This window comes from Puma concolor, chromosome A1 (assembly GCF_028749965.1).
Source record: "Puma concolor isolate L17-30 chromosome A1, mPumCon1.1.hap2, whole genome shotgun sequence".
In the NCBI taxonomy this organism is placed as follows: Eukaryota; Metazoa; Chordata; class Mammalia; order Carnivora; family Felidae; genus Puma; species Puma concolor.
In genome coordinates, this window is record NC_141667.1 from 107,523,774 (window position 1) to 107,543,391 (window position 19,618).

At 34.8% G+C, this 19,618-nt stretch overlaps 1 protein-coding gene across 9 annotated transcripts in view; it reads right to left on the reverse strand.

The window, feature by feature from the left end:
• Nucleotides 1–19,618, reverse strand: part of ERBIN (erbb2 interacting protein) — a 133,021-nt gene that overhangs the window by 12,768 nt on the left and 100,635 nt on the right. For all 9 annotated transcript variants that reach the window (XM_086699865.1, XM_086699857.1, XM_086699860.1 and 6 more), the window contains 6 exons: nt 18,164–18,285; nt 17,366–17,539; nt 15,563–15,748; nt 8,251–8,365; nt 6,056–6,242; nt 2,056–3,601 (listed from right to left, as the gene is read on the reverse strand). In XM_086699865.1, the coding sequence (XP_086555991.1) occupies nt 2,056–3,601; nt 6,056–6,242; nt 8,251–8,365; nt 15,563–15,748; nt 17,366–17,539; nt 18,164–18,285 (2,330 nt within the window). The remainder of the gene's footprint in view (nt 1–2,055; nt 3,602–6,055; nt 6,243–8,250; nt 8,366–15,562; nt 15,749–17,365; nt 17,540–18,163; nt 18,286–19,618) is intronic.

Genomic DNA, 19,618 nt, shown 5'->3' on the forward strand with positions numbered 1-19,618 from the left:
CTAAAACAAGGTTTAAAAACCAAGTAAGCTTTAACTTATCTAATTATTGTATTAATGCTAAACAACTAAGCTGGGCAAAGTAGCAACTTATGATTTGGGGACTTACCTCTAAAGGGAGGGTTGGGCATTGTGAAATTCCCTGGGGAAATTTTTCAAATGTCTACCTGCCATCAGAATTATATTTGGGGGAGGAAGAGGAATTGCAGAGGAGCAAAAGAGATTTTCCATCACCCTCCACCATTTTCAACCAAAGCTTTCAAGTGTTTGGTCTAAATCATGTTGCTCTGTGTCCTCACAAGGCTTTTCTTAGTTTCCTTGGACTAATTTTCACTTCTAAATTACCAGTGGGCACAAGTGGGAAACTACTGGCATGTACTCCTCAAGTAATTGTACAGCAAATTTCTAAATATAAAAAGCAGAGAGGTACAATGAACAATGGGGTAGCTGCTACCTGCTTCCTGATGACTAAAGTCTAGGTATATCTCCGTCAGACAGTAATGGGAGAATAGCTCCTGACATGTCAACTCTATAGAATATAATGATAACCAGACTCATCTCTTTATCCAAATCTGTTATTCCTTCTCTATTCTGGCAATCCCAACAACCAGTCATTCAAGGCACCACTCAAGCTTGATCCCTTTTCCTCAAAGACTTATTATTAGAGGAATATTCCAATCACGAGTCAGATATTATAAAGTGTGTTTCAAAACGGTGTCTTGAATTCTTGCCTTTGTCTCAGTTCCTTCGAAACATTTCTCATTTATTTTCTGGACCACTAGATAGCCTCATAGCTCAATCAACTTAACTGTAGCCTCTTCCTTCTCAAAAAAACAAAACAAAACAACAACAAAAAACTATAGCCCTCCCTCCTTCCAATTCCATATTATCTCCAGAAGTTTACTTATAAAACAGCTGTGGTATTCCTCTGCTTAAGAAATTTCCAAATTCCTTAGAAAAGGCACACAAGTCCAAAGAACCAACAATTTATACAGTTATACTGAAACAAAATGGAAGAGAATGAGGTTGCCTAAGACCATTAGATGCACAGCTATTTAAAGTTGGGAAGACAGCACTGAAAAGAGCTAATAATTACAGGCAGAAGTTTAATGTGAATTGATATACGGTACTAATCATATTTTACGGGTTTACTTCTAAAAAAATTAGACCTAGGGAATTTTTTTTAAATGACTAATTGAGGTTGTATACATTTAGCTGTTTTAAAAAACATATTTAATAAGCAGAGATAACAAAATTCTTGGGTAAAAACTATTGAGAGATATGAAATTAAATCTTTAAAAATGTGCCCCATACACTTGAGCCAAAGCCAAAGAACTGTGACACTAACTTATCAGTTTTATATAATTTTAAAAAATTTTAACTCCTTTCAAAAAAATGACATCTACATGTGAAGTTAAACTGAAGAGAAGCCTAAGTTGTTTTACCAATCATTTCTAAACTTCATTAGAGCAACAGACACTTGAGGTCAGAGAAGTCAGAAATGCAGTTCAAAAAAGTCAAGAATAAATGCCGTGCCAGAAGCCATCTATGTCAGTGACAGTGTTAGTCTTTTAACATTCTCTGGGAAAAAAAAATCTTAGATGAAATATTTATATTTCTTGTTATTTTTCTAACTATATAGTTATATTTTTATACACATATTTACATAACCAACAATAATTAATAGACGAGAGCAGGAGGTCAAAAACTGCTAAAAGGAGGTACACATGTATACACATATATTATTTACAGTATGTGTGGCAGAATCTAAAAGAGATACACACATAAACACAGGCAATGAATTTAAGATCATTAGAAAACACTGGGGAATAAGAGGCAGAAAAGAAGCATACACTACCATCTCAGTTGTTTTTGAGTCTGGCTAAGTCTAAACTTAGACTCTATTGTAAACACTAAGAAAAAACTTCTCAAATGTTAAGTATGTAGTCAGTAATTCAGAGCATCTTGTATCACCTTGTTTAAAAAACAAAGAATACCAAATATTTTTAAGAAAAATAAATTCATAGAGAGAAAAATGAAAAATTCACATTTAATTACCTTTTCTAATTTTTTGGCCTCGATGTGTCGTAGTACTTGCTCTCGCCAGTCATGAGGAACTTTACTTTTTCCTGGAGGATCTAATAAAGAATGCTCAGAACCAACTCTTGCATTTGGTCTTTTTGAAGGACTAGTCCGTGAATAATTAAAATCACTAACTGACATAGTTCTCTCTGGTATTTCACTAATGGAGGGTCGAGCACTCTGAGGCCTTGATGCATTTGGACCATCGATGCTGTATGTTCGTGCAGAAAGAGGTCTCTGTGATCCTGACATCACTGGAGTTCTTCCCACTGAATGTAACTCTCTGTATGACAAATAATCTCCTTCTGGAATTTGGGCCCGCCTTGTGGGACCTGACTCACCAAGATTTACAGAAGCTGTAGAGGACACACTACTTTGTCGCTGAATCGTAGTTCGAGTTGCTCCAGGAATGAGTCGTTCATTTGGTGAGATGGCCCACACTTCCCCATGTCTTCCTGGGCCCATTCTCTGATGTAAATGGTATCCAGTACTAGCTCGAACGTTGTTATGGTTAGAGAAATTCATATTGGCAGAATGTTTAGCGTAACCGTGATTTTCTGTGCTCTCTGATCTAGGAAGGCGCTGAGGAGGAAAACTGACATGATCTATCTGGGGATTTTGTTTGCTGTGCCACATAGTGTCCTTGACAGCAGCACTGCTACTGTATTGAATATTATATTGTGGAGGACCATATATTTGAGGTGTAGATTGTGGGCCACTTATTGTGGAGCCTCTTATTATATTTGGCTCTTCAGGATTATGATTTGAGTCAAACTTGAAAATTGCCTTTGTACCTGATATTAAATCAGAAGATGAAGAAGAACCAGTAAATACTTGCAATGGTTGATCATACAAAAGTGTAGCAGACTTGCTCCTGACAATATTTTTTCCATCAACAGTAGATGTTACTTTAACTGTTGTACTTGGCTGCTGTGGTCCATTATCACTAACAATGTCATAGATTTTTAGTCCTCCAGTCTCCATATTAGTTATACTATGAGATTTCACAACAGATCCAATTGGCCCACTTCTCTGAGGGGAGAGATCTTCAGTGCTTTTGGAAATACCCATATCAACAGACGAATCAGTGTCATGTGGTTCAGTCCTCCTAGGGGACTGTGGAGTGTCCTCAGGATGTCCATTTGTCTTATTTACACATTCCAGATTAGGATACTTATTTCCATTTTCCAAGTGCTCAGCTTCTCCTTTAGCATTAATGCTTAAAAAGTCCGTTCCAAGCACTATATCTTGTGTCTTGGATCTTTCCACTATTTCTGGTTGAAATGTATCATTAGTTACAAGTTTATTAAGATTCATATTGATATGGTCTAATTTGTGAGATTCATCAGATGTGGCTGTTGAGTCAACACCTTTCTCAATAAGAACTAATCGCTCTTCAATATTCAAATCATATTCAGGTAAGTTAAAATCTTTTTTATCATGAACCTGGTAGTTTTCTTCTGTTGAATGATTTAAAATATCTCCATTTTGTAAAAGGCTGTTAAAATTTTCATCTTCTTGCCTAAAACAAAGATAATGTTATCATAAACATCATAAAGCCAAGTTTCTTAGTAACAAAAACATTAATAACTAATGTGTAGCTACACAAAGTTAAAAGAGCTGATGAGAGTCAAAGATGAAAGTCATTTATTAGCAAGTATGTTATTTTAAAATATTATCAAATAATAAAGTAATGTAGATTTACATTAAATGGAGACAAGTAAAACATTAATTAAAATTCACAATTGGGGCGCCTGGGTGGCGCAGTCGGTTAAGCGTCCGACTTCAGCCAGGTCACGATCTCGCGGTCCGTGAGTTCGAGCCCCGCGTCAGGCTCTGGGCTGATGGCTCAGAGCCTGGAGCCTGTTTCCGATTCTGTGTCTCCCTCTCTCTCTGCCCCTCCCCCGTTCATGCTCTGTCTCTCTCTCTCTGTCCCAAAAATAAAAAAAAAAAAAAAAAAAAAATTCACAATCAATAATACCAATCACTTTGCCACGATATAGATTAATAAAGCTAAATGGTGAAGAAAAATGAACTTATGCACGTTTTCACGAATGCTAAAACATGAAATGCTTGAAAGATAGGTAGATACATGGAAAGCCAATGACTTCAAGTGTTGAGTGAAGAGCACAAAACATTTTTACAAATAATTCTGAAACTTTACATTAACTACAGTTAATAATAATTACTAATAATTATTAACTATAGTTAATCATTAAGTAATTATTAGATTCAAATACATAAATACATTATAAAAAGGTAAGAAATAAACAATTACTCAAAGATCTACAAAATGTAAAGATAATCAACAATACTAAAAACAAAACTTGTAGAACTCAACAAAAATTCAATTTTACTGTATGTTGATTTAAAAAAAATAAAATAAAAAATGCAACATTGAAAAAATAATTTGAAGATCAAAAGCAAAACTAAATCTAATGATGTCTAAATGACTTCATTTTATTTGGCAAATATTTATAAATGTGCTCTTCCAAAATTACAGAAAACATTTTATTTCTACTTGGTAGAAATAAAAAAATCTATTTCACACAAATATGAAAACATATTTGTGTCATTTTGTATAAATATTCAAGTTATGTTTCAACAAGTATTCCTTAGTATTCATCTTCCCATTGGGTAATAGACTATATTATTAGAAATACAACAAAGAAAGTTGTGGATATATCCCTTTCTTAGCCTTTTATTTCATTACATAAAAAACATGATTTATAAAATACTCAAGTAATTCCCAACAAAATATCAGTAACATTTTATTATTCAAGAAATTACTCATTATTTTAACAACTAAGAGGTTATAAAAATTATTATTTTACCAATAGGTTTTAGTCTCAAATTCAGAAAACATATAATCATAATTACAACTACATAACGGCTAAACTCATTTTGAGACATAAAATTCATTTTCCTTTTACAACAATTCAAATCAATAAATACAAAATTTGACTTAAGATGCCTGGAATTTAAGAATCATTTGCCTCTAAAAAGTAGTCAACAGTCTCTACACAATTAGCTGTGGGTTCAGTAGAAACCCAAATTTTTCTAATAAGCACCTAGCTGATATATTATAACATGAAAGTAAAACAACAGTCTTATTTTGATAGCCAAATATATTGAGAGCTTAAATAATAGATGTTTTAAACTTCAGCTAATTTCAGCCTGTGGGAATTAAGTCTTGTTTCAGAGTCTGACCTACAAATTTAAGTCTAAGTCAAAGATACAGAAGTAATTAAAAGTACTGAATGCTCTTTAATGACACTCCCCAAAAAACAGTATCTAAAAAATACCTATTTCAACTTGAATTACTCCAAACAAGCTATTTATGTTGTAATACCTAAAAATATCATAAAAGTGTTCAACTTTTTAATGAGGAGAATTAGGATATTTAAATCTTTTCTTCCCCATTTATATTTTTATAATTTTTTTTTCTCAACATTTATTTATTTTTGGGACAGAGAGAGACAGAGCATGAACGGGCGAGGGGCAGAGAGAGAGGGAGACACAGAATCGGAAACAGGCTCCAGGCTCTGAGCCATCAGCCCAGAGCCCGACGCGGGGCTCGAACTCACGGACCGCGAGATTGTGACCTGGCTGAAGTCGGATGCTTAACCGACTGCGCCACCCAGGCGCCCCCCCATTTATATTTTTAAAAGTTTATTTTTTTTAGTAATCCCTACACCCATGTGAGGCTTGAACCCAGAACCCAGTGATCAAGAGTCACAAACTGTTCGGACTGAGCCAACCTGGTCCCTTCTTCTTCCCCATTTAAAAAACTAATTTAAAATGGAAATGTAGAAAAGTTAAGTAATTAGTAATAAAATGGGGAAGAAACCATACACTCACTACCTGATCTACTTCTATAATATTAATTTGTGAAATCTTTGGTTTTAGTCCATATATTGATTTGCCTTATTATCTCTATTGTACAAAAAAATTATTCTGTTAAGATGTCACAAACCTGATTTTGGAATTAATACCACCAATATGGGTTTGTTTCATTGGAGAGCAGAGTGAGGTATCTTGACTACTATCAGTATTAAGAGAAACTGAATCAGACATCCGAGATGGAGAAGAACAGTTGCTGTTATTCTGATTGCTATTGTGTGTAACTTCATCTGATAAAGAATCTGTATCCTTTGTATCATCTGAAACAAAAAAACTTAAGCCGTTGATAAAGTCACTAAGAATTTGTGTTTAATACTTTGAAGTGAAGACAAATGGCATTTATATTGTACTGGTTCAAATATATAAAAAATTATATGGATAAAAAGACAACCAAAGCCACTTTTGAAAATTCAGTCCTAATACACACAAACATTAAAGAATTTAAAACTCGTAATACCATTAGTTTTTGACAAATATAACATATGTTAAGGTTACCGAGAATTTGATTTAGTTTTTACTACTGGCAAGATGATATTACACAATGTTTTTCTAAGGACATCAATTAATTTTAGTGACTATGGCTTTTCCACTCAGTTACAATTGTCTTTTGAAAGTAGGCTCTATGCCCAATGTGAGGCTTGAACTCACAACCCAGAGATCAAGAGTTGCATGCCCTATTGACTAAGCCAGGCAGGTGCCCCCACATTCATTACTTTAAAAAGTCATAATAATAAAGAATAAATAGTATAGTTCACAGCTTAGGTAAATTTATCCGGGGAAGAAATTCTTTCATACATGTATGCAACCGTTTTGATCTATCCTGAAAATAAAAATGAGCAATACAGTCAATTAAAAAAAATTACCAATCAAGGAGTTTTCACAAGGTCAGCTCTCTTTTCCTGTTTTTAAGCCATTTCAAAGAACTGCATATGAAAAATAAACTATCAATATATGAAATGGCTTTTTTTTTTATATAAACAGAAATAGACAATATTTATACTCCATTATAGACAGGTACATTAAAAAGTATTATTTTTTTAAGTAATAATGAAAAGATAATAACTTGGGCACTTGGCTGGCTCAGTTGGTGGAGCACGCGACTGTGGAACTCAGCGTCAGGACTTCAAGCTCCAAGTTGGGCACAGAGCTTACTTAAAAACAAAACAAAAGAAGATAATAACAGTATTTTTACAACCCTAAAGGCTGTTTTTAACTAATACAATTCTACCCAAATCATAGAAACTGTATATATAGACACAGAAATAGGAGACTGTATGAATTAAAAATATTTTTTTTGTTCCAAAAGGAACACAGTTCAATTAGTCTGAATTTGTGTTTACACTTGGCAGTAATAGTACATAGGGCTTAGGATCTTCAATTTTAAGGTATTTGGGTGCTGGGTTTTTAATTTTTAAAATATCGTTAAACAAGATGGCAGGTAAGTTCTTTCCTAGACATATTCCTCTTCTTCTACCTCATTGTGACAGTTAGAAAGTAATATGTAAAATATTTAGCATAGTAATAAGCAGCAACTAGTAAGTACTCAAATATCACTACCACTAGTATCATGAAACCTAAACTATCTAAGGGCCAGCTGGATAGTAAGTTTCATTAATGCCATAAAGGAAAAGGCTGGATAAATATTTGGTAGAGATACTACAGACCAGTTCAGGCACTTATGGGGAGGAGTGAGACAAGGATGAAAGGAAAGGATAGATACCCTTCAAATTCCCTTTCATTTCTAAGAAGTGCCTGAGATTCTATGTTACATGAAAAATGACTAGGGTGTGGGAATGGTTTAAAAAAGAGTTCTAGGACAGAAAAATAACAATAAGCAGCTATTCTACATCAGATACAGTGCTAGATCTGAGTACAATGAATAATCTAGTACATCTGATACTCATAAAGTCCTTCATTAGCCTCAGTGTATGTCAAGTCAGGTAACTTCATATGGATAGAATTAAGTAGCTCAAGGATTACATGGTAAGTAAGTGGCAGAAATGGAATCATAATCCAGTTTTGTGTGCCTGTGAAGCCCATGACCTTATAAGTAAACTTGTATGAGGGAAGAGAAAAAAAATCTAACAATATTCTTCTTTAAAAACTAGGAAGATTAGGAACAGAACTTTTAAAAAAGCATGTTTTAAAAATTGTTTCTAAAAAGTGTTTTAAGTAACATAATGATATTTAGTGAAATTTATTTCAAAAAAAATTTATAAATTTGATAAATCCAGCCCATTTCTATTCCTAGTGCTTTCAATATCTAACCTTTTTTGTTATTACTAAGAGCTACAACTTTTGGCTGGTTAATAGAGCTTTCAATTAATGGTGGTCGCATCTCTGCCATTTTCATCTCTTCATCAGAAGAAAGTTCTTCAGATTCCTAATGTAAAGAAAAAAGAAAGAAAATATTTAAATAAATTTTGGTTTCTTTAAATGAATACATATTAACTCATAAGAACTTCAAAGAGAAAAGAATATTTAGAACATGGATGAAACTTTTTTATGGTAATATTGACTAAAACTAGTATATGATTTAAATTTTTCAAGATATGGCAATAAAACTAAGGTAATTATTAACAATGTATGTCGAATGGCTATGGGATAAAATTCCGTGGTAGGCCTTAATTCAAGTGTATTAATGATTACTATGTGCTGTTACTATGTCAAGTGCTACAAATACAAAAATGAATAAAACATAATCCCTGTCTTAGAAAAACTTGTTTAGCAAAGGTGCTCCAAAAAAAGTCCCTTCCGAATTTCTCAAATTTATTCTAAAATTATCAGGTTCCAAGGAATCAGAAGGACTGATGTATTCTTCTATTAAAATGAATTCATGGCAATTTTTGCCCAATTTGAAGACAGAGTTTTTTATTAATCTCCATGAATTTTTCTCTAATATTTGGCAACTATCCCAGATTATCTGCCACTGAGTGCTACTAAGTGAAAGGGGGTGCAGGGGAGGGAGGAGGGGCTGGTAGTGAACAAACATTTATACAAAAATTTTAACAATGCGCATACTCTCTATATAAAAACAAATCTTTTGCACGTTAAATTATTCATAGTTAAGGATGAAAATAAATAAAAATTCTTAAAAACTGTTCTGTTAAAAGTACTAAGACTTTTAGGTACTCACAAGTGACATAATAAAGACATGGACCAGGGTCAGCAAACTATTTCAGTAAAAATGCCAGATCATAAATATGTTACACTTCAAGGGCCCTAAAGGTCTCTTCAACTACCCAACTCTGTCACTGTAGCACAACTTTGCCACAGACAACATATAAACAAATGACTGTGGCTATGTGCCAGAAAAACTGAATTTCACCTAATTTTTCACATGTTGTGAAATATTCTTTTGATTTTTATTCAACCCTTTAATAACATAAAAGCTGTTCTTAGCTTGCAAGCCATATAAAAGACAGGCAGTGGGCCAGATATAGGCCACAGGCCATACATAGTTTGCCAAATCCCATTTGTAGGACTGTACTACAATGGAAAGAGACTTCTAATTAGAATAGTCAGACAAAGTAAAAGTGGAAGTAAGAGAAGTGAAGGGTGAGGTAAGACAGGAATGACATTCTGAACAGAGGAAAGCATGGAAATAAGAGAAGGTATGTAAAGCATGTCAACTCCATGTAGTTGGAGCTCAGATAACTGGCAGGAGACAGACAAGTTAGGTTGGACTGAGTAGGAAATTATGTGTTGGTCATTATTGGACGTTGCCAAGCCAGGAACTCGCAACATGAGATTATCTTTTAAAATGATAACTCTGGGGGCACCTGGGTGGCTCAGCCGGTTGGGCATCTGACTTCGGCTCAAGTCATGATCCCACGGTTCTTGGGTTCAAGCCCTGTGTCAAGGTTTGGGCTCTGTGCTGACAGCTCAGAGCTCAGAACCTGGAGCCTGCGTTGGATTCTGTCTCCCTCTCTCTGCCCCTCCCCCACTCATGCTGTATCTCTCAAAAATATATAAACATTTAAAAAATACAAAAATAAAATGGTAACTCTGGTATTAAGAATATATGGGAAGAGAAAGAAACCGGCAGAAAGGGATCTAGCTATCCTAACAGTCCTAATGAAAAAACTTTATCTGTCCTTAGCCAATGGCAGTGATGACAGCTGATAAAGAAATAAAGAATTTGAAAGAAATTTTGGCACTAACAGGACTTAATGATAAAATGAATGCAAAAAACGAGAGAGCAAAAGAAAGAAGGGCAAATGGTTTGTCCTAATCTTTGACATGTGCAGTACTTTCAACTGCTGAGCAGACTTCCTTCTTCATGAATTATACTACACCTGGGTGTCTGGGAGCTGTAGCCTCCTCGATGTCCTCCTACCTTTCTGTCTTTTGTGCTCAAATCAATGAATCCTCCTGCAGTTAGCATTTATTTTTGCCTTTCTTACTCTTTCCCCTTGGATATTGCATTTTCTTCAATGATTATGTGTAATGTAGATAATTTGATTTATAATCTCGTTTTCGTTTCTCTTCTAAGCTAAAGATACCTGTTAAGTGTTCAAATTCCACATATCCAAAAACAAACTAGACCTTCTAAGCCTGTTTGTTCTTTTAACACCCCACCTCAGTTGATGGCATCATCATCCGTTCAAACATGGTTATGTGACTGTCCCCTCTCCCCCATTCCTTACAGTCAGGAATATTTCCATACTAAATCTCTTACATTTGGACAACTAAGTTCCAGTCCACATTGTCTACTACTATTATTCAAAAAGCCCTCAAGCTTGGGAGAATTCAGTAGCTGTTGCCAGCTAACCCTAATACATAGCTCTATCACAAGTAATGCTCTGCTAAAAGGCCTTCATGACTCCTCAAAGACTATACAACAATTCATAGCATGGCTTTCAAGAGCCTCATCATCAGGACCCAATCTACTGTACTAATTTTGTTTCATTCCACCACCCTGATATGCTCAGCTAGATAAAACATGTTCTTTTCTATATTTCTCAAACACCACTCTTATGCTACCATTATTCCTTTCATACTTTATTCAGTTCTCCTATTTCTGTTAGATGAACTATTCCAAGGTATAGGTTAAATGCTTCCTTCACCCTAAAGCATTCTTGGTTGTTCCTAGCCAGAAAGTATCTCTTTTCTAAATTTATGTAGCACTTAATATTTTTATTACTTAGTATTTTTCTTATACACTCAGCATTGTCTAACCCTAATTATATTCTATATACCCATTTATCCATTCTGCCACCAAAGCTCCAAACACAATGCCTCACACACAGAATTGTACTAAATGAAGTATTAAGTACACTGGGACAAACCTTATAACCTTTTCACAGACTTTGTTATATTAGGTTCAATGTATATAATAAGTGTACTGAAAGATGTGATCCATTCAAAATACATTTACAAACCATGAAGTTTCTTTCTGGTAGTAAATACTAGCTCAAAGGATAACCCTGAAGACAGATGTGCTTTGAATGCATTTAAGTTTTCAGGAATAAAGAGGCTATTATAAACCCACAGTATCACTATTTGTATACTATTCTCCAACAGAACTTTCTATAATGACAGAAATGCTCTATCTGTGCAGTTCAACTTGGTAAACACTAACTAGCTAGACATGTGGCTATTGACCACTTAAAATGTAGGCTAGTAAAACTAAGAAGCAAAGTTCTTTATTTAAGTTTAAATAGCCACTTATAACTAGTGGATACATAGTGGACAATGTAGCTATAAATCAAAAACCCTCCAGAATTTTATTTTGTAAAGTTAGAGCTTTACTATTTTACATGACTTCCACCAGCATATGAGGGGAATGCAAACAAACAAAAGGTGTGGCCGCTTATGAAAAACTGGCAGTTTCTCACACGGGTAAACACAGAGTAACCATACAATTCAACAATTCCTCTCCTAGGCATATATCTAACAAAAAAGAAAATATACACCGACACAAAAATCTGTACACAAATATTCACAATAGCTTTATGCACTATTGCCAAAATGCGGAAATAACCAAAATATCCATTGTTAACAATTACAATGGAGTATTACTGACATAAAAGTGAACTGATACATAAAAAAATGAACCAATATAATAAAACAGTATTGATACATGTTATAATATGGATAATCTAAAATACTAAGTTAAAGAAAAGTTACAAAAGACCAGCTATCATATGATTACATCATTAATATAAAATGCCAACAACAGCCAAATCTACAGAGGCAGATAAAGTAGATAAGATGTCTAGGACTCAGGGGTACAGAGAAGTTGTGGGGAAATGGCTAAGAAGTATTGGATTTCTTTCTGGGGTAACAAATGTTCTACAAGTAATGTAGTGAAGGATGGACAACTTCTAGTATACCAATAGTCACTGAATAGTACCCTGTATTTAAATGGGTGAATTATATAGTATGTGAGTTATACCTTAATCAAGCTGTTAAAAAAAAAAGTCACAGCTTTTATTGATCCACCAGAAGACTCTTTAAAGTCTCAGATGCCACCAAAAAACTACTAGAACTGATAAATGAACTCAGAAAGCCACAGGATATAAAATCAATATACAGAAATCCGTTGCATTTCTATACACTAAAAATGAAGTAGAAAGAGAAATTAAGAAAATAATCCCACTTACAATTGCTCCAAAAATAATAAAATACCTAAGAATAAACTTAACCAAGGAGGTTAACTCTAAAAACTGCAAAACACTGATGAAAGAAATTGAAGATGACACAAACAAATGGAAAGATATTCCATGCTCATGGATTGGAAGGACAAATATTGTTAAAATGTCCACGGTACCCAAAGCAGTCTATAGATTTAATGTAATCAATATCAAAATACTAATAGCAGTTTATAAAGAACTAGAACAAATAATCCTAAAATTTGTATGGAACCCTCAAAGACCCCAAAGTAGCCAAAGCAATCTTGAAAAAGAAGAATGGGGGCACTGGCTGACTCAGGTGATAGACCATGTGACTCCTGATCTCAGGGTTGGTAATTCAAGCCCCACGCTGGGCATGGGACCTACTTAAAACAAAGCAAACAAAATAAAATAAAGAAGAACAAAACTGGAAGTAGAATAATCCCAGAATTCAAGATATACCACAAAGCTGCAGTAATCAAAACAGTATGATATTGGCACAAAAACAGAAACATAGATCAACGGAAGAGAAAAGAACCCAGCAATAAACCCAGTCATATAGTCAATTAATCCTCAACAAAGCAAGAAAGAATATCCAATGGGAAAAAGAATGTCTCTTGAACAAATGGTGTTGGGAAAAGTAGACTTCAACATGCAAAACAATGACACTGAATCACTTCCTTAAACCATACACAGAAATAAACTCAAAATGGATTAAAGGACCTAAATGTGAGAAATTCTAGGAGAGAACAAAGGCAGTAATTTCTCTGAGATTGGCCATAGCAACATTTTTCTAGATAATGTCTCTGGAGGCAAGAGAAACAAAAGCAAAAATAAACCATTAGGACTACATCAAAATAAAAAGCTTTTGCAAAGCAAATAATAAAACTAAAAGACAACCTACTGAATGAAAGAAGATATTTGCAAATGAACATCTGATAAACGGTTAGTATCCAAAATATATAAAAATGTACACAACTCAACATCAAAAAACCCCCAAATAATCCGATTAAAAAATGGGCAGAGGGGCGCCTGTGTGGCTCAGTCGGTTAAGCGTGTGACTTTGGCTCAGGTTATGATCTTGTGGTTCATGAATTCAAGCCCTGCATCAGGCTCTGTGCTGACAACTGAGAGCCTGGAACCTGCTTAGGATTCTGTGTCTCCCTTTCTCTCTGTTCATCCCCTACTTGTACTCTGTCTCTCTCTCTCCCAAAGATAAGTAAACATTAAAAAAAAAAAAAAAAAGATTAAAAAAAATGGGCAGACAACATTAAAAGACATTTCTCCAAAGAGGTCATACAGATGGCCAACAGACACATGAAAAGATGCTCAATATCACTCTTCACCAGGGAAATGCAAATCAAAACCACAATGGAGTATCACCACACCTGTCAGAATGGCTAAAATCAAAAGAAACAACAAGTATTGGTGAGGATGGGGAGAAAAAGGAACCCTCTTGCACTGCTGTTGGGAATGCAAACTGATACACTCACTGTGGAGAACAATATGGAAGTTCCCCCCCAAAATTAAAAATAGAATTACTATATGATCCAGTAATTTCACTACTGGGTATTTACCCAAAGACTATGAGAACACTAATTTGAAAAGATATATACACCCCTATGTTTTTTGGCATTATTTATAATAGCCAAAATATGGAAGTAGCCCAAGTGTCTGTAGATAGATGAATGGATAAAGAAGTAGATATACACACAACAGAATAGTATACAGAAAAAAGAAAGAGATCTTGCTATTTGCAACAACATGGATGGACCTAGAGAGTATTAATTTTAAGTGAAATAAGTCAGAGAAAGACAAATATCATATGACTTCACTCATAAATGGAATTTAAGAAACAGAACAAAGGCAAAAAAAGAAACAAATTGAGAATCAGACTCTCAACTACAGAGAACAAACTGATGGTTACCAGAAGGGAGGTCAAAGGAGGGATGGGTGAAATAGGTGATGGGGATTAAGGAGAGCACTTGTTATAATGAGCACCAGATAGTGTATGGAAGTGTTGAATCACCATATTGTACACTTTATTTTTTTTATATTAGTCTCTTTCATCTTAAAAAAAAATTTTTTTAATCTTTATTTATTTTTGAGAAAGAGAGCAGGGGAGGAACAGAGAGAGGGAGACACAGAATCCAAAGCAGGCTCCAGGCTCCAAGCTGTCAGGCACAGAGCCCGATGTGGGGCTCGAACCCACGAATCGTGAGATCATGATTTGAGCCGAAGTCCGACGCCTGACTGAGCCATCCAGGCGCCCCTCTTTTATTTTTTTAAAATATTCATGCGAGAGAGAGAGTGCAAGCAGGGGAGGGTTAGAGAGAGAGAGGGAGAGAGAGAGAATCCCAAGCAGACTTTATGCTGCAGCGCAGAGCCCGATGTGAGGCTTGAACACATGAAGTGTGAGATCATAACCTGAGTCAAAATTAAGAGTCGGACGCTCAACTGACTAAGCCACACAGGTGCCCCGGGTCCCTTTTATTTAAAAAAACTTTTTTTTTATATTGTACACCCTTAGCTAATATAACACTGTATGCTAACTATACTGAAATTTTAAAAATCGCAGACATTCAAGAAAAAAATACTTCGCAATTAAGCAATGATAAATGCTTAACGAGTGAAATAATTTAAATACACCAATGGTAACCTTTTCATTGTTAAGTTTCATTGTTAAGCAACTGCTATTATGTATTTAAAGAATTAGAATAGAACCACCATGATCTAATTTACACAGTAAACATCTGAGTGCAATGCAGGTAGAAAATTTTAAGTTCAAAGTGATAAATGAGAGATACTATAGCACACATCATGAGATTTCTTTATGGCAAATGAGTTAGCATATTTTGTTTTCAGTATCAGTTTTCTTCTATCTTTAGTTAGCAACGATGAAATACTAAATTCTTACAGTTGTTAACAACTAATTGTTCCAGAGAATAATCACAAAGCCATACCTCAAAAACATCATCATGATTAACGATATGCTTCAAGTTCTCAGAAGCTTTCGTGTTTGCAGTCACTGGTTGACTTCCAGGACTAATCTCAGCTTCAGATTCACTGGTCTTCTGTGGAGAGTTTCCTATCATATACTTTTCTCTTTCATCAGCTTTGATTCTCACTGGAGTGGTACTTTCTGAAGTCTAAGTAAAAGAAAAGATAAAGAATTCATATTCCTTAAAGCTTTGTATCTATTTTTTTACTACAGTTCAGATTAGAATTTAAAAGTAGGAGCTCCTGGATGGCTAAGTAGGAAGAGAGTGTGACTCTTGATCTCGGGGTTGTGGGTGTGAGATACACAGTGGGCGTAGAGATTATTAAAAAAAATAAATATTTTAACATCTTCCTATTCTGAATAAATCAAGGAAACTTTAAAGATGGAAATCTGCAGCACTCACAGATAAATATGCATTCGGGGAGCGGGGGGTCACCAAAGTTTCATGAACCACATTAAACTCTACAATTTAGCTGAGGCTACATTTCATCTCAAAGGCTGCAAAGCTGGTGTTCATGAGTGAGTCATTTAGCTCAGCAAGGTCAAAATCAAGATGGTTAGATTGTTTTCTGCTGAATGTACAATATATAGCAACTCTAGTGATGTGGTAAAACTTTTGTTTCTGTGATATAATGTGGGAAAGAAAATCCCATTAAAGGAACACACACTTTAAGGATTTGTCTAGGTTTCTGAAACATCCCAAGGCAAGTACCATGGTCTGTCATAGCAATTACATTTAAAATTAGAATTGGGTAGGGTGGGTCAATGTTCTCAGGGGAAAAACAGTATTTCCATAACAATAAATTTAAGGATATTCGTTATCTTATTTTTTTTTTCAACGTTTATTTATTTTTGGGACAGAGAGAGACAGAGCATGAATGGGGGAGGGGCTGAGAGAGAGGGAGACACAGAATCGGAAACAGGCTCCAGGCTCTGAGCCATCAGCCCAGAGCCCGACGCGGGGCTCGAACTCACGGACCGCGAGATCGTGACCTGGCTGAAGTCGGACGCTTAACCGACTGCGCCACCCAGGCGCCCCCGTTATCTTATTTTTTATTCAGACAAGATTTTTTAAAAGTTATGTTGATGCTATCCTGCCCATCTGGAAAGCCTATAACCATACTGAAGTGGTAAGAATAGCAATTAGAGAGTTTGCTAATTATTCCAGCTCTTACTTCAAATAGCCGGGAACAGCCTAAATCTGGGAGGACATTATACAAAAAGAATCATTATATAAATTATTAAAGTTTTAAAGTGCTTGAAATAAGTTTTAGTCAATTCTTTTATTTTTAATTTTTTTTTCAGTTTACTTACTTATTTTGAAAGAGAAAAAGAGAGAGGGAGAGAGAGAATGAGAGCAGGGGAGAGGCAGAGAGAGAGAGGGAGAGAGAGAATCCCAAGTAGGCTCTGTGTTGTCAGTGTAGCGCCCGACGTGGGGTTCAATCCCATGATCTGAGATGATGACCCTGAGCTGAAATCAAGAGTCGGCCGCTCGACTGAATGAACCACCCAGGTGCCCCTAGTCAATTTCTTTAAAATGAGTTTTCTGGGGTGCCTGGGTGGCTCAGTTGGTCGAGGGTCAGACTCTTGGGTTCAAGTCAGGTCATGATCCTGGGGTCGTGGGATCGAGCCCCATGTCAGCTCCGTACTGAGCGTGGAGCCTGTTGAGGATTCTTTCTCCCTCCTTCTTCCCCTCTCCCCTGCTCCTGTTCTATCTCTAAAAACAAATTAAAAAAAAAAAAAAATTTAAAATGAGTTTTCTAACCTTCACACCCACATCATTATTTACAACTTGCTGATCTTCATGTGGTTTCAAATCTTTTCCAGAATCTTCATAAGTCTCTTCATCTTTTAATCTATGTACAATGGTTTGAACAGTTTTGACCATATTCTTAAGCTCATCTGGGTATGGTGTTGGATATCTCTTTAAATTTCCCTCCTAGGGAAATAAAATAAATGAAATTTGAAATATGGATAAATATTTTAACATCAACCTCAAAATTTAATCTACAATGCATCTTAATTACATTGGTTATCTGGCTCCTGGGGTAGCTTTAAAAACAGAGGATAGGCCATTGAAAGCATTTTAGACACAATAAAAGCATGGTTTTATCAACAGTAAAAGAATTTATAGTTACAGATTTAACTAATGTTTTGAAACTTTTTTTTAGCAGACTTAAATATATTCCATTTTAAGATTTATGGTGTGGATATTGCCAATACCATCGCTAGGCTTTCAAACAGTTGTTTTCTGGTATTTACCCAGACATATATAAACCTCCTACAATTATATACATCTTATATGCCAAGAACCAAGTACTTCCAAAGTCAGCCTAATGTCACTTTCTGGGATTCAGCTAGTTTACATAAGGTAAAAATAATTACATTCATGAGTAACTTGGAAATGTATTATTCACTACTTGTCACTGTCACACTCTCAATCTCATAAAGAAAAAATTGTTCAAAACAGAATTCTTTATCTCTAGAATATAAGTAAATAATAATAAATCATTTAAAAAAGGGAAGAGGGAAAAACAATCAGGTTTTTCTCTTCAGGACTCACCCGGGGAGGTGCTTCCCTTTCATCTTTGTCTTCATCACAATCAAATGCCACTTGAGCACGCTGTTTCCTCTGTTCCTCCCACAATGAAGGATTAAAACTTTCATTATCTGATATGAACATAACTAGAGGAAAACAAACAAAAAACAAAAACAAAATCCACTATATTTTACAGTATTATGAAAAGCTACTACTTGTTTATAACTTTCTTTAGGAATAACATTCATTAAGTTAAGACTGGTCAATGCCACCAGCATTAAATGCTACATTAAGAAGTAGGCTGTGATTCTAGTATTTCTTTACAATATTCATCATGTATCTTTTCTTCCTTAAAGGTAATGTGTCTTGTTACCAGAAGGGTTCCTGGTAAGAATCTAACAATTACAACAGGGTAGAAAGGTGACTGTGTGCAGTTTCCTACAAAAATCAGCATGGTAACAGTGCTCACTTCAGCAATACATATACCACATGGTAATATATAAATTATTTCATCCAAGTTTTTGCATTCAGAATAATCTTCCCAATTCCAATATTGTTCATTATGTATGGGGGAAAGGAAGGTGAAGACAAAGTGAGTTATTTTGAGTTAAAAAAGATTACCCTGAAGCCTTGTAATTACATCCTTGCATTAAACATGATACTTTATATAGCTTTACTTAAGTAAAGTGCTTACAAGATATTTTTTATATCAAAATGCAAGGAAAATTAAAAATCTAATATAAACTCAACACTATATATCCTCCTATGCAACATACAATTAAAGGTAAAGATTTAACAGCTGTTACAGTTTTTCAATTAGGCAACTAAGACAGATCTAAGGCTTAAAAATTAATCCATTTGTCTATTATATATCACCATACAGAAGTTTGTGCAATACAAGATCAAATCACAAATTGTTTTCTGCCAATTAAAAGAAAATGACTATACCTACTCAAAAGGAATTAAAAGCACCTAAAATTAGCGAACAGAAAAAAATGAAATTCCTGGAATACCCATATGTGGTCAGTTTGAACACTTATGCAAAAGTAGCATAAACACTGTTAATTTTTAGTCCTTATTTTGGGCTTCTTACCATACTTTAATTTCATATCCAAACTAAATACCACAAAACCAAATATGAACAATTGGAATCGAGTTTTTGTCTTCAGCTTTTCCTTGTTTTCATTACCTGGTTCGAGAATTTTTTTCTTTAATTACTTTGTGGCATTGCTCAACAGCTAATGAACCAGAAAGTTAGTTTTTGTTTGTTTGTGGAATGTGATTCAAATTCCTAGGAATATCTATAGATTTCTGTTGTAGACTTGGGAAGGTAAGCCAACCCAAGCAGTCTGCAGCAACCTACTTCCAGGCAGTAATTTTAATCACCAGCCTAGGCCAGAAATCCCTTAACTGTTTTTACATCATGCCAAAGTAATCTTACGCTAGAACTTTTTCAGAACCTTAAGATAAGTAACTTTC